General features: G+C 38.0%; 1 protein-coding gene across 1 annotated transcript in view; it reads left to right on the forward strand.

The window, feature by feature from the left end:
• Positions 1-16,986, forward strand: part of MCCC2 (methylcrotonyl-CoA carboxylase subunit 2) — a 112,866-nt gene that overhangs the window by 37,270 nt on the left and 58,610 nt on the right. Inside the window, 3 exon segments of the mRNA XM_079145040.1 lie at positions 482-609; positions 2,486-2,598; positions 11,483-11,596. Of these exon segments, the coding sequence (XP_079001166.1) occupies positions 482-609; positions 2,486-2,598; positions 11,483-11,596 (355 nt within the window).

Genomic DNA, 16,986 nt, shown 5'->3' on the forward strand with positions numbered 1-16,986 from the left:
AGAACTTTAGAAAACACACAAAATCTTGGTACTCTTGACAGGTCAGTTTTTATATTTGCAAATTATCTTCTTAAAAGGAAACTCTGAAACTTTGTTATGAGGGAATTCTTCACCCTTGAGACTTGGAGTAATATTATTTTTGGTATTATGATTATCTTGTTAGAACCCTTTCATTTGAAGAACCATTAGAAAATGTGTTTTAGGTTGTTAATTTTTTTACTATATAGAACTTATATAGAACTGATGACATTTTAAAAGTCAAGTATGAGTTTGTAAACTTGTTAAAAGTAATCATATTTTATAAGTGAATATGTGAACCATAATGAAGCTTGCTTTTTGGCCTAAGATTGTTCAGTAATTATTAGTGGTATGTACTAGAAGTTGAAGGTTATATTAGAGTGTCTTGTAGTGAGCTATAATTGGCCTTTGATTTTGAAGACATGTCTTGTATTCTCTTTCCAATGACGTATTTGCCTTTCAGAGTAGAATGCATGATTGTTGCTAATGATGCCACTGTGAAAGGAGGTACCTACTACCCAGTGACTGTGAAAAAACACTTGCGAGCACAAGAAATTGCACTGCAAAACAGGCTCCCCTGCATCTACCTGGGCAAGTCACAAGAGTTGTAAAATAATTATTATTAGCTGGTGAAGGGCAGGACTGTATGATAACATCATCATTGGGTATTTAAAAATACTGAAATATTTTGTCAGTATTTCTATCATAATTAACAAGGGAACGCATGCTCTTTGCTGAGGACTCGGGAAGAAAAAGTAAATAAGAACTACCCATAATAATATTACTGAGGAATAGCTCTGCTAACATTTTAGTGCATGCCAGTTTTTTCTCTATATGTTTGGATTTTTTTCTCCTATACATTTTGTTTCTCTGTTAATCATGAAGGGTTCAGACTATTAAAAAGGCTGATGTTTATGGATAGCTGGAGTGCCAGGTATTATGTTAAATGCCTGAGTATTATATAATGTGAGCAAATATAATTAAGGTAAGCTTAATTTCCCATGAAAGTAAATTTATATTTGAAATTAAAATACATTTAAATCAAAGGGGCCAGGTGTGATGGCACATACCTGTAATCCGAGTGATTTGGGAGGCTGAGGCAAGAGGATCACAAAGTTAAGACCAGCCTCAGCAATTTAGGGAGGAGACCCTAAGCAACTTAGTGAAATACTGAGTGCTACGGATGTGGCTCAATGGTTAGGCACCCTGGGTTCAATCCCTAGTATAAAAAAAAAAAAAATAAAATAAAATAAATCAAAGGGTATTTTAAAAAGAACTGAAAAACAAATCAGTTTAAAATGGGCACTTACTACGCTGGTTGTATTTCAGTGGTAGAGTGCTTGTCTAACATGTATGAGGCACTGGGTTCAATTCTCGGCATCACATATAAATAAATAAATAAAATAAAGGTCCATCAACAACTAAAATATATATATTGGCACTTTGGATAAAACTCCAGCATATAGTATTGGTTTATGCAGGCCTTTAAACAGGTACTGATGTAGAGATCTTTTTCTGGGAAAGTTAATTTGCCTGAGAGACTCACAATGTGAACTGCTTTGCATGTGTAGAAAGTGGCAAATGAGGGCTCAGGAGATAGCTCAGTTGGTACAGTGCTTGCCTTGCAAGCACAAAGCCCTGGGTTCAATCCCCAGCAATGCAAAAAAAAAAAAAAGTAGTAAATGAGACCCAGCTGATTGCAGGTGTTGGATCAGACATTACAGCAAGCCAATAATTAATTGAAGACAGGATGTAATGTTAATGTTAAATCACCATATAAGACTTAATGTTTATAGGCAATAATAATATGTATAGGACTAGCTCACTTTTTTTTTTTTTTTTAACATTTCCTATGTGCACTCAGAGTGAGTGCTGAACTGAGTGCTTTGCATACATTTTCATGTCATCCTGATAACAACTATAATTAGTGGCTACTATTATTGTCTTCATTTCATGGGTAAGGAAACAGAGGCACAGAATGTCCAGGAAACATACCTGTAATCACAGAGCTATGAAGCAGCAAGCTCCATTTTGAACTTGGTTGGCACTCTTATCTACCACTTCAGTCTGCAGTGGAATCAGTATCAGAAGGCAATATGTGATAAATTATCACACAAATTCTGTAGATGGTTTTTATGTTGGTTTAGAAGAGAGAAAGATACTTTTATAACTCAGCTGGTTAAGAGTTTATGGTGTTTCTGGGGACTTTTCCTGGTCCTCAAAGGAGAGAATATGCTAAATTCACGTAGAATTTAGCAGTAGGAAAGCCTAATGGGTTTGGGGAAAACAATCATTTTGGCTGTGTTGGGAGATGGGAGATAGAGGCTCTAGAACAGTTGGGAAAGATGGGGAAACTTTTTTGTGTGTGTGTGTGATTAAGAACTGATGCTGCCATTGATACAAGTCTGCTGTGCATAGATATTTTGTTCATAGACATGCACTTATTGATCTCATTTTCCTTGTTCAGTGGACTCGGGAGGAGCCAACTTACCTCGACAAGCTGATACGTTTCCAGACCGAGACCACTTTGGCCGCATATTCTATAATCAGGCAATTATGTCTTCTAAAGGTATTACCCAGGTAATTTCTCATTAATGAGTTGTGTTGCTTTTTGCTTCAAATGTCTTTGCTAATTGCATATTCCAGGATTATTTTAAAAATAAAATAGGAGACTGGGCATGGTGGTATATGCCTGTCATCCCAGCAGCGTAGGAGGATCACAAGTTTGAGGCCAGCCTCAGTAATTTACCTCATGTCAAAATAAAAAATTAAAAGGACTGGAGTTGTAGCTCGATGGTAAAGTGCCCCTGGATGTTCAATCCCTAGTACCAAATAAATAAATAAAACAATTTAATATAGAATGTAATCTTTTTCTACAGAAAGTACCTTAAAGTTGTCTTCAATTAGAACCTTTAATTAATTATGGAAATATTCTTATACTATAACAAAGGTTATTTACCTAAGGAAAATAGGTATTAAAGAGATAGGACAGTATTTCCAGTATTTCTTTTTTAAGGACTGTACTCAAAAAACTAGTATTAGAGAAGCTTTAGGATCTGTATATTGGGATATGTGCAAGATAAGTTGATGGCAGCATCATTTACTAGAGTAGAAATTGAAGTTCTCTTAAGTTCTGGAAGCAGAAGTCAAGGTGGTAGCAGGGGAGATTCCATTCTTTTCTTCTTCCAACTTCTGGTGGCTCTAGGGGTTCTTTTGGCCTATGGCTACATCACTCCAGTCTCTGCCTGCATCTTCACATGGCACCTTCTCTGTGTCTTCTCTCCTCTCTCTCTTTTTTTTTTTTTAATTTATTTTTATTGTAAACAAATGGGATACATGTTGCTTCTCTGTACATGGCGTAAAGGCATACCATTTGTGTAATCATAAATTTACATAGAACAATGTTGTTTGATTCATTCTGTTATTTTTTCCCTTCCCCCCACCCCTCCCACCCCTCTTTTCCCTCTATACAGTGCTTCCTTCCTCCATACTTGCCCTCCTCCCTAACCCTAACTCTAACCCTAACACTAACCCTTCCCTCCCTCTCCTCTCTCTTATAAGGACATTTGTCATTGGATTTAAGGCTGCCTGGGTAATCCAGGATGACATCATCTCATAATCCTTAATCGCATCTGCAGAGGCTCTTTTCCTAAAGAAAGTCACATGGATAGCTTCTGGAGATTAGGATTTAGGCTTGTCTTTATAGGGGTTACCATTCACCGCACTGTAGTGGTCACCCTACAGGCTACTTCTTTGCTGTGTCATTTTGTTCATGTAGCTTCAGCAACAAAAGAAAATCAGCATTTAAAATTTATTTGTGAAGGATTGTATGTCAGCGTACTGGTACATAATGCTAAGTAAGGTCTTTGCTTCTGTGGAACTTGAAGTGCTTTGAGATTAGATCTGGCTGGGTGTGGTTGCACATGCTTATAATTCCAGCAACCTGGGAGGCTGAGACAGGAGTATCACAAGTTCAAGATGAGCCCTGGCAATTTAGTGAGATCCTGTCTCAAAAAATAAAAGGGGCTTGGGGTATAGCTCATTGGTAGAACATCCCTCAGTTCAATTCCTAGTACTGTAAGAAAAGAAAGAAAAAGAAAAAATTACATCTTTCTGAGTGTGGTGGCACATTGCCTATAATCCCAGCTACTTGGGAGGCTAAGGCAGGAGAATCTTGAGTTCAAGGCTAACATAGGCAACTTAGCTAGGCCTTGTCTCAAAATAAAAAGAGTACAAGTAATCATAATGGTAAATGTTGGTGAGGATGTGGGAAAAAGGTACACTCATTCATTGCTGGTGGGACTGCAAACTGGTACAACCACCCTGGAAAGCAGTATAGAGATTCCTTAGAAAACTTGGAATGGAACCACCATTTGACCTAGCTGTCCCACTCCTGGGCATGTACCCAAAGGACTTAAAATCAACATACTACAGTGATGCAATCATATTTCTGTTATTTCCTGTATCTTTGAACTCTAAAATGTGGGCAGGTTCCTGTAAACCTTCTAGGTTTAACACTTTATTTTTGCTCTCAAGGAGAAAAAAAACAGTTACCCTAAGTACTCACATTTGAAGCAGGCACTCTCCTTTCATCTTTCCTTCTTGCAGGGTATCTGAGGACCGCTGTCTGCTCCTGGGGTTTAAAGACTGGGATGCTTGTGTTGGTCTTTCTCAGAGTCTCATATCTTCCTGAGGTTCCTCTTCACAGCCTTCTCCACATCCATGGCCCAATGCCCTAGTCATTTTCAGAATGTGTTGCTTTTGTTTTCCCAGTGTGGTTTCCATGTTGCTGGTTTTTTAAACGGATTTACACTTTCCTTCAGGAGCGGGATCTTCATATTGCTCCCTTGAGACCTCATGTTATTATAATTTTTATAACTTGATGATGGCCCAGTTTGCTGTAGATTGATCTTGGCCTTGGCATAACTATTCTCATCCTGGTTTTACTGTAAGCCTTACTACATCAGCAGCAACAGGTATTTTTACTTTTGCTATCAGATCATTTATTTTGAAATAGGCCCTATTTGTTTAGCCACATTTGTAATTTCTTTGGTCTTTCACTTTTTTGTTTTCTTTGTGTTTCTGTGTATTTTCTTTTCTCGGAGATGTACTTAAAAATTGTTGTCGGGCTCTTCCTTCCCTGTTTCCTTACCTCCCTCTCTTCCTTCCCCCCTTGGCTTAGCTCATTAGTTTTGAAGTTTAGATTTTTTTTATACTGGGTATTAAACCCAGAGATACTTTACCACTGAGCTATGTCCCCTTTTTAGTATTTGTTTTATTATTATTATTATCATTATTATCATTATTATTATTATTGTCATAATCATCATAATCATTATCATTATCATTATCATTTTGTACCAGGGATTGAACCCAGGGGTGCTTAACCACTGAGCCACATCCCCAGGCCCTTATAGTTTTTATTTAGAGGGAGGCTCTTGCTAAATTGCTTAGGGCCTCACAAAGTTGCTGAGACCTGGCCTGAATTCGTGATTCTGCCTCAGTCTCCCAAGCTGCTGGGATTACATGTGTGTGCCTCTGCACCCTGCTTAGTTTTTATTTTGAGACAAGATCTCACTAAGTTGTGGAGACTAGCCTTCAATTTGTGATCCCTCTGTCTCAGCCTCCCATATCTTTTTGGTTTTATTTTAGACTTTAGTAATTGTTTTGAGGGACTTAATATGATCACATTATCTTCAAACTGGGTGTGGTGGTACATGCCTATAATCCAAAGCAGGAGGATTACAAGTTGGAGGCCAACTTGGGCAGCTTAGTGAGACCCTGTCTCAAAGTGGGGAAAAAAAAAAAATTAAAAAGGTCTGGGATGTGACTCAGTGATCAAATGCTTGCCTAGCATATGTGAGGCCCTGGGTTCCATCCCTGAGACTACCAAAAGAAGAAAAAATATAGCATTTTAGCCTGTGTTAAAGATGGTTAGTGTCTAGGAGAGATGAAGTCACTCTGATTACATTGAATCTCTGTAATAAAAAGATTGAGGGAAAAAACAGAACATTCTGGGTCAGATGGACTTTTTGCTTTCTGCATCCATTTCAAACCTATCCATTTGTCATAGATAAGTTCGAGTCCTACAGAACTGGTGGTGTTGGGTCAGGATAGTTGATAACGTTCTTATATTCTGGACAACTGTTGCATTGAGATGTGTATTTTGGGGCTTTTATTTGTAATGGTCTCTCCAGGTAGAGGTAGGGAAAATTTTGATTCAGGTAGAGATTTAAAAGAAAACACATTATTGCTTTTATTCTTTTTTCTCTCCTACACGTCTGAGATAGGAAAACAACATTGTTACATTTTTAATAGCTTTTCTGTAAAGCAGTTGGAACCCTCTTCCCCCTGCCAAGTTATATTACATTTATTACAGTATACCTTGAACTAGAGAGTCACCTACAATTTGGCTGTGGGAGAATAGAGGTCTAGAGTTCACACAGCTTTTCAGAATCAGGTATAAAACCTCTTGACTCCTGTCAGGACCCTTCCCATAAGGTAGCCTGCTGATGTGCAGTATTTAATTCATTTTTGGTGCAGTGAGAACCAGTCTCTGTTTGTTTAGGCAAGACCCAGAGGGTAACAAAATTTTGTTTGAAGTTTTCCCAGATGATTGCCTTTGTTTTGTAGCATCTCATTCCCTTCTATTCAGAAATTTTGCTTGTGGAAGTGATGACAAGTTTTGTTTTTATCGATCGTTCTCAGCTACCTTCTGCTTTCTTGCTTATGATTTAGGTCTTAGAATCACCTTGGACTTCTTCACCCAAGCGATCTTAGGATCTCTTGGTTTGTCCCTGTGGCAGAACACACTTCCTTCTCTGGTGACCGGAAAGACTATATCCTCTCAGTCAGATTCTTTGGAATTTGCCGTTGTTCTGATACAGATTGGCACAATGCCTATGTTGTACCTCCAACATAGCCAAATCTTTACCTCTGAGTGTTGTCAGAAAAGTTTTTGGTCACTCATGGTATGTCCTTTTAATTCTTCTTGGTGGAGAATGCAGCAGTGTTTTCTTTCTGGGGTTCCAGATTCTTTATCCAGGGAGCTTTGTCCAATGTGGCCTCATGGAAGCTTGTTATTGTACCACAAGTGAATGTTTTGGGCCATGAAAAGTTGTCATACTTTCTGGACCTGGGATCCTTATGCTCCGTGAGCTGGAGAAGCAGACCCAGTGGCAAAACTCTTCTTATACACATCTATTCTGCCCTCTTTTGTGGTGAGTGACTTAAAATTAAATGATGAGAAAAGATTGTATAACAGTGATTAGTCATTGGTTGGTGACTTCTTTTATCTATGTTCTCTTATTTAAGTTTTATTTCTGTTATCAGCATTTGCCCAAGCAATATTAAAAATTTGCCTATTAAATACTTGTAACTAGAATGGCCTTTCTTATTGATGAAAACATTTGATAATTTTGATTCCTGTGTACTTATTTAAAAAAAAAATTATAGCAGCTCTATTAAGATACCATATAATTCATCCATTTAGCATTGTTAAAATTTGGTCATTTTTAGGATATCGTGGAATTAAGTTTAGAATATTTTCATCTCCCCATTAGCAGTCACTTCCCATTTCTGCACAATTGCCCAGCCCTAATATACTTGTCTTCATGAATTTGACTGTTCTGAACATTTTATATAAATGGAATCATAGAATAAAGTGGTATGACTGGTTTTTTGCACTTAGCAAGATTTGTCCTTGTCTTGCTCTTGGTTTTTCTGAACTGTGGATGATGCAGAGTTCTACTTGCTTAATGACATTTTGGTTAATGATGAACCACATGTACAAGTGAGAAAACAAGAATGACAGCAAGAAAGAGAGCCAGCAAGTGGAAGACAGTTTCTAATACCCTAATCACAAATGTGACATCCCATTACTGGCCATAGTCTTTTTTTTTTTTTTTTTTTGTGGTGCTGGGGATCGAACCCAGGGCCTTGTGCTTGCGAGGCAAGGCCATAGTCTATTAAAGCAAATCCCTAGATCCACCATGTACTCAAGGGGAGGCAGTTACCCAGGATGTGAATACCTACACTCAGGATTATTGGGAACTGTTTTAGAAGTCTGCCTACCAGTCTCTTCTGGCCTTTTGTGAGCATGTGGTAGCTTGTGGGAGAGAAGTGGATTGTTGATTTCCTTGCTTGCAGAGGAACCGTCGAGAAAATGCCCTCTGAAGTGCCCCATGTAATGGTAGAAATTCCCAAAGCAGGTGTGCTAATAATTTGTCAATTACTCCCCTCTGCCTCCCTCAGGATTTAACCTGGGGGACCATTACCACTAAGCTACATTCCAGCCCCTTTTATTTTTTTATTTTGAGACAGGGTCTTGTCAAGTTGCTTAGACCTTGCTAAGTTGCTGAGGCTGGCTTTGAACTTGCAGTTCTCCTGCCTTAGTCTCCTGAGCTGCTGGGATTACAGGTGTGTACCACTGTGCCTGCCTATTTCTGAGACTTTACTACGAAATTGGAACATCTCCCCTTCCACCCCATCTCTCCACTTTGATGGTGTCTTAGTTTGGGCTGCTAAATATCATAGACTGGGTTGTTTAAATAATAAACATTTATTTTTCAGAGTCTGGAGGCTGGAAATCTCTAGAGATCAGAGTGCTAGCATGGGGTCATTGTCAGAGTGGGGGTTCTTCCTGTTTCTCACTTGGTGGTCAAAGAGATTTTGTGTCTCCTCTTCTACCAAGGGCATTCGTTCTATCATGGAGCTGTACCCTCATGACCTCACCTAAACTAAATTACCTCCCAAAGACTCCAGGTAACATCACAATGGTGATTAGAATTTCAACTTATGAATTTGGGGGGCTCAAACATCAATTCTGTAGCAGATGGTGTGGTGGCATTTTGACAAAGGAATCCCTCCTTTCTTCTCCACCCCCGTCCTTGTCTTTGAATACTTGCTGACAGTTGCTATTCTTTCCTTTGGCTCTCTAGTTGTTTTCATGGATTCTGCTCTGCCTGTTTAGTTCTTTAGGTCTTGTTTTTGAAAATTGTTCCCTTTTAGATTCTTATATCATCATGACTCTTCTCTAAGTTCCTTGACTTTTTCCTTCTGCATACTGAAATAGTTTGAATTGAACCTGGTGTTCTAGTACAAAGAACAGGGTGATAAGGTGAAAATTGTGTCCTTTACTTCCTGCAGAACCTTAAAAATGAAAAAAGCCCATTACATTTCAAACATTAAGAAAGTTTAGAGAATAGTAGAACAGAACACTCACGTGTGCACCACCCAAATTTATTGTGTTGACATTTTCATTTGTTATTTTTGCTTCAGATTTTTAACAAGTGTAGTTATCCATCTAAAAATGTATTTATTCACAATTAATTTACCCACTCAAAATGTGCGTTGATGGACATGTTGATTATTTGTATCTTTTTGCTATTATAAACATGGGTAAATTGAGTGTTTCCTTGTATGCATGATATATAACCACAGATACCTTTAAAACAAACTTTGTGATTAATAAGCAAAACAGTAAGTGATAACACTTCTGTAATATGTTGACAAGTAAATCTTACAGCCACTTTTTTTAGTTGTAGATGGACACAATACCTTTATTTTATTTATTTATATTTATGTGGTGCTGAGGATTGAACCCAGTGCCTCACACGTGCTAGGTAAGCATTTTACCACTGAGCTAGTACTCCAGCCCCACAACTACTTTTAATAACATACAGGAAGAACTTTAGTTAAGGAAAAATGCTTTTTTGTGATGGTCATTTAGGTGGAAAAATGCTAATTCATCCTACTTTCATTTTGGTTTAGTGGTAGTATGGTATAATGTTTTTCTCAAAATAGATACTTGTGTGACTATAAGGTAAACTAATGGAATACTAGAATTAGTAGCAAAAATTGCTTTCATATGATCATTTAAAAAAATTCATTATAGATGCCTTTTCTTTGGTGATATTTCTATTTCTGTGCAGGAGTAATCAGCCAAACCAAAACTTATTTTTCTTCGTACCATACTAAAATTTAAGCAAGAATTAAAAAAAAATATATCTGTTTTTAGTTGGTTATGGTTTAGATATGTGGTATCCCCCAAAAGGTCACATGTTGAGACAATGCAAGAAGGTTTGGAAAAGAAATGATTGGATTCTAAGAGTCTTAGCTCAATCAGAAGTTTAATCCCCTGATAGGGATTGACTGAGTGGTAACTGAAAGTGGTAGGAGGTGGGAACTGGGGCGTTTCTTGGGATATATTTGTATTTGGCGAGTGGAAGCTCTCTGTGCTTCCTGATCACAATGTGAGCTGCTTCCGTTTGCCACATTCTTCCGCCATGATGTTCAGCCTCACCTCTGAGGAATGGAGCAGCCTTCTATGGGCTACCTCTGAAACCATAAGCCCTCAAATAAGCTTTTTCCTCCTCTGCAATTGTTCTGGTCAGATCTTTTAGTCACAACAGCACAGTAGTTGACTAAAACAGTTGTAGATGGACACAATACATTTATTTACATGTTTTTGTGTGATACTGAGGATTGAACTCAGTGTCTCACATGTGCTCTACCACTGAGCTACAAACCCAGGCCTCCAGCAAGCATTTTTTATAGTCCTTTTTTAATGGAAAATTTTAAACATATAAAAATAGAGAACCATAACTCCCTGTTTCACATTGCCCAGCTTTCTTTCGAGCAAGATTTTTTTTGTTTGTATATTGAAATAGGTGTAGCCATAATGCCCAGGTGGGCCTTGAACTTCTGGGATCAGGTGGTCCTCTTACTTTAGTCTCCGTAGTGACTGGGGAATACAGGCCATGCATCACCATATTTGGCTTTTTTAAAACACTTTGTTTTAGTTGTCACTGGTACTGAGAATGAACCCAATGCCTCACACATGCCAGGCAAGTGCTCCACCACTGAGCTACAACCCCAGCCCCCTATTTGACATTTAAGCAAGATTTTGAACAATAATGGTAACATCAGTTTTACATTTAGAAAATACCATATTTGGAGTAACACAAAATATTAATAACACTCATTTGAAGAATTATTTTAGTATTCCTATGAGGTAAGTGGTGATTATTTAGAGGATTTATTTAAACTGAGTGTTTCATGGGTTTCTTCTCTCCATTAGTTGTTCAGTCTAATCTTCTCTCTAACCAGAAGATTGTCCATATATTTTGAGAAGTGTGATATAAGCCCTTTAAAAATGTTTTATTAATTGACTGGTTGGTGATACTAGGGATTGAACCAGGGGACTTTTTACCACTGTGCAATATCTCTATCCTTTTTTATATTTTATTTTGAGACAGGGTCTTGCCAAGTTGCTGAGGCTAGCCTGACCTTCAAAATGTTTTGATAAAAAGTCCAGACACTATTCTAAACATTGAGAGGATTCAATTTTTCAAAGTTCAGGGATTAGCTAGTAATATCTCCTGGTTTGCAAGACTATAGGTAGAACACCATGTAATTCAGGGCTTGAGCTGCATCTCATGGTGGTTGTATGCTTCCATTCCAGATAGCAGTGGTCATGGGTTCCTGTACAGCAGGGGGTGCTTATGTGCCTGCAATGGCGGATGAAAACATCATTGTACGCAAGCAGGGTACCATTTTCTTGGCAGGACCTCCTTTGGTAAGAATATAAACTCAACTGAAGTATATATAACATAAAATATAACACTTAACTGTGTTATTTTGTTTGTTTTTTGGTACTGGAGACTGAACCAAGAGGCTCTTTACCATTGAATCACATCCCCAGCCCTTTTTTGATGTTTAATTATTGAGATAGGGTTTCACTAAGTTGCTGAGGCCAACTTGAATTTGTGATCCTTCTGTTTCAGCCTTCTGAATCCCTGGGAGTGTAGGCATACAACACTGTGCCTGACTTAAATATGTTTTGATGGTTTTAAAAATATTGTGATTTTATGTATACACACACATATGTAATAAAATTTATCATTTTAATCTTTAAGTATACAATTCTGTGGCATTAAGTATATTCCTCTTATTGTGCAACCATCACCACTAAATCTCCAGAACGTTTTCATCTTTCCCATTGAAAGCCATCAGACACTAACTTGCTATACTTCCCAGCTCTACCACCTTGCAACCACCGCTTCCCTATCTCTCTGTGGATGTAGCTACTCTAGGTACCTTTCATGTAAGTAGAATCATACAATATTTGTCCTTTTATGATTGGTTCAGTTGCATAATATCCTAAAGGTTCCTCTCTGTTGTAGCAAATGTCAATATTACGTTTCTTTAAAGGCTGAATAACATTTCATTTGTATATATATACTACATTTTGTACTGGGCATATGGATACACAAATATCTGAGTTCTTGCCTTCATTTCTTTTGAGAATATATAACTAGAAGTGGATTGCTGGGTTATGTGGTATTCTGTGTTTAATCTTTTTAGGAATCACTTCATTATTCTTTTTTTAAATCCTAACTTTATTTATTTGTTTATTTTTTTTATGTGATGCTGAGGATAGAACCCAGTGCCTCACGTGCTAGGCAAGCATTCTGCCACTGAGCCATGACCCTAGCCCCCCTCATTCTTTTTTTTTAAATTTATTTTTATGTAACAAATGGGATACATGTTGTTCCTGTTTGTACATGGAGTAACAGCATACCATTTGCGTAATCATACATTTACATAGGGTAATGATGTTTGATTCATTCTGTTATTTTTTCCTCCCCCCCACCCCTCTACCCCTCTTTTCCCTCTATACAGTCCCTCCTTCCTCCATTCCCCCTCATTCATTTTTATGATTGAATGACGTTCCATTGTTGTGGATATGCTGCATTTGTTTTGTTCACTTACCAGTTGATGGATATTTAGGTTGTTTTCTTTTTGGACACTATGAATAAGGGTATTGGGAACAGTCATGTACACATTCTTGTTAGATATGTTTTCATTTTCTTTGCATATACGTTGCAGAATTGTTGGATCATTTTGGTAACTGTGTTTGACATTTCAAGGAACTGCCAACCTATCCAAAACACATTGTACCTTCCCACCAGCAGTTTGTAAGGATTCTAATTTCTTCACATCCTTACCAACATTTGTATTTGTGTGTCAGTCTGAATAGAGCCATCCTGGAGGGAGTAACATATTACTTCACTTTGGTTTGGATTAGCATTTGCCTAATGGTTCCTGATGTTGAGTGTGTGTCTTTTTATGTACTTATTGTCTGTATATCTTTAGAGACATGTCTATTCAGATTCTTTGCTCATTTTATAATTGGGCTATTTGTCTTTTTATTGAGTTGTAAAAATTTCTGCATTCTCTTGATAGAATTCCTTTATCAGATATATGATTTGCAAATAGTTCTTCCCATTCTGTAGGCTGTCTTTTTGCTTTCTTGATAGTGTCCCCCTTTGAAACACAAGATTTTTAAATTTTGATGAAATTCAACTTAGGTTTTTTTTCTTTTTGTCACTTATACCTTTGTGTCATATCTAAGAAAGCTTTGCCTAACCCAAGGTCTTGAAGACTTACTCTTTCTTTTGAGAGTTTTATAATTTTAGTTCTTACATGTCAGTCGATGATCCATTTGGAATAGTGTGGGGTAAGGCTTAACAGGGAGCGTCCAGCATTGATCTGCATGCAGACATGCAGTTGTCCCAGTGTCATTTGTAGATAGGACCACGCTCTGCTCTGCATTGAATGTTCATGGCTGAAGAAATGGACTTACTCTTTCTTCTAGCTAATCTTTACCATTTTTTGATTCAATAACAAGTTGAGAATTATTAAGCAAGGTGTTCACAAACAGTATATTAACTTTTATATAAAGTGAGGGAAATATACATTTGTACGTTTATATATGCATTAAAAATTCTGTAATAATGATAAGTATAGAGTAGAGGAGATAGGACAGGAGAAAGACCTTTGACTTTTGAATTTATGACCTAGTTTTTTTTTTTTTTTTTTTTTTTTTTTTTGGGTGCTGGGGATCGAACCCAGGGCCTTGTGCTTACAAGGCAAGCACTCTACCAACTGAGCTATCTCCCCAGCCCCCAAATTTATGACCTATTAAAAAAGTTTTTCAAAGATAAGAATATAAGAGCAAGTTAGATTACCTGTGAAAGGTCTAAATTTCTAGTGCTAGTAACCTTTATGAACTATTGATAGAGCCAGCTATATAATTTATAGACACTAGTACAAAATGAAAAATACGTACCACTTACTCAAAAGTGGGAAAAAGCATCATTAAGGGTATTAAAGTATAAAACATTTCCCTTCTTCTATGGGCCCTTGGTTTTTTTTCAAGTTACTTTTTTTTTTCTTGGTACCAGGGATTGAAACCAGGGGTCCTCAACCACTGGACTACATCCCCAGTCCTTTTTATTTTTCATTTCGAGACGGAGTCTTGCTAAATTGCTCAGGATCTTGCTGCGTCGCTGCAGCTGGCTTTGAACTTGTGATCCTCCTGCCTCAGCCTCCTGAGCTGCTGGGATTGCAGACATGCGCCACTGTGCCCAGCCTCTATTTACTTTAATGTTATGATCCCTCTGGCATAGGATACTCCCCTTCCCAGGCATCTCTGCTTCCTGTCCCACAGAAGACACATTATTCTCAACAGGTGTGCAGCCTCCATGCCCAGATTAGGAGATTACAGGAGGTTAACCCTCACCTCCACTCTGTTCCCTGCTGGAGAACACACCTCCATACTGTAGCCCAGGACATTGACTTTCTTGTGGTGCTTCACCTTGAGACACAGGTCCTTCCTGTACCTTCTCTGTACCCACTGGGGGCAACAAGTGTTAGGCCAGCATGAGGAAGAGGAGGTAGGCCCAGGCCTGAGCCAGGCACAGGTCAAGGGGAAGCATGAATTATAGGTAGCATTCACTTTAAGCACTCATCTGCCTTTTTTTGACTTAAAGGACAAATCAGAAATAAAAAAACAGAAAATAGACCTACTTAGAATATCTTTTTAATTATATTCACTCATTTAATAAACCTTTGTTGAGAGTCTATTATGACATAGACATCTATTCAATTAGCAATGATCATGCTTGAACAAAACAGACAAAGTCAGTGTTCTCACTGAGTTTACATTCTAGTTGGAGAAGATAGATAAGAAACAAGATAGCAAATGCATAGTAGGTAAAGATTCACAAGGTCTGTGAAGAATGAAGGGATAGGGAACAGTTTCTATGGTACAATGAAAGTGAGTATTTTATAAAGGAGCACAGGAGAGGCACATAACAGGGTCCTGTTTCATAAAAGGTCTGAATGGATTGAGAGTATTCCTTACAGGGAACAGAGAGTGCAAAGCCCTGAGGCAGGAGCATGATTGGAGTTGTGAAAAAGCAGCAGGGGAATAAGTGTAAATGAAATGGAATACAAGACTAGGCAAGTGCCAGCAGAGAGTATAGCTCCAATACATAAAGAATGGGCAGCCTTAGCAATCTCAAAGCATTTGCAGAAAGAAAAAGGACAACATTATTGGTTTTTCAGGTTAGATTTTAAGTAGTTTGAAAACTAATAGTAATAATGGATATGTTAAAACTGCTTCTACTTTTCCTCTATTTTTGGTAATCAGTTTACTTTTTCCACATTGAAAATTGAAACATGCTCATATTGGTTGTATAGAATGTCTCAAACAGAAATGTTAATTCACGAGGTGCCTAATTCATGTTTGTCTTGTTATAAGTTTAAAGAAGTACATGTTTTCAGTTTATACTAGATCATGTTTTTCCTCAAATGAAGACTCTTAGAATAGTCTAGAAAGAAAAAAAATTAGATATAAATTTATATTTAATGTGCTAATTATTAAATTCTGATTTTTTGTTCTTTTTAGTTATACAAGACAGTAGAATGTATTTTGACATATCATACATACATGGAGTATAACTTCCCATTCTTTTTATTTTTTGTGGTGCTGGGGATCGAACCCAGGGCCTTGTGCTTACAAGGCAAGCACTCTACCAACTGAGCTATATCCCCAGCCCTAACTTCCCATTCTTGTGGTTGTACATGATGTGGATTTATACTTATGTATTCATATATGAACATAGGAAAGTTATGTCCAATTCATTCTACTGTCTTTCCCATTCCCATCCCCCCTTCCTCCCCATTCCCCCTGTCTAATCCCCTCTGCTCCCCCAATCCCGGCCTATTGTGAGTCAGCATTTGCACATCATATATGCATATTTTTTGGGATTGGCTTATTTCACTTAGCATGATATTCTCTAGTTCTATCCATTTACCTGCAAATGCCATAATTTCATTCTTCTTTATGACTGAGTAATATTCCATTGTGTATGTAAGCACAAAAGGATGGGAGGCGGACCTCCATGGATTCAGAGAAGGCTTTATATTCCTTCGCCAGACTCAGGTGCCTTTGGGGCCCATTTTCTGGATGGGAAAACGGCCTTAAGTTACAGAGGGAATTTGGTTTTATAGGGTACAGTGATGATGATGTAATCATTGGAAGCCATGCACATGCAGTTTTGACTGGCAGGGGCTAGTTGAACAGATTCAAACCGGACCCTGAGGGAGAGTACTCAAATCTTGCCCATTGTCATTTAGGACTGATTTACCATGGGGGAAGGTCAAGGTTTAGAGCCCAGCATTCAGTATCTGCCCCTTTCCCTCAGGGCCCATTGTCATCAGGAAAGAATGCTGGAGAGGTTTAGTGTTTGGCCAACTTTCCCCTCCCTCCTTCCACACCATCCCTCCATTTTATTGGGGAGCTGTCTTATAGGAATATTACTTTCCAAAACCCTTCAGTGTACATGTACCACTACTTAGAATTTCTTGGTTTCTGTGTTTTTACTGCAGCAGGTTACTATAAAATGATTAAATCCTTTAAAAGTTACCATGATAACAGATATGAAATTCAGAGTGGGATCAGTAGAAGCAGAGACTTCATTCCACATGGCAATAATTGTTCCCGTTCTATCTATGAACAACAACAACAACAAAATGGCTGGACTCTGTGACACACACCTGTAATCCCAGCAGTTCCTGAGGCTGAGGCATGATTGCAAGTTCAAAGCCAGCCTCAGC

Source organism: Sciurus vulgaris (genome assembly GCF_902686455.1).
Source record: "Sciurus vulgaris genome assembly, chromosome: 6".
NCBI lineage: Eukaryota > Metazoa > Chordata > Mammalia > Rodentia > Sciuridae > Sciurus > Sciurus vulgaris.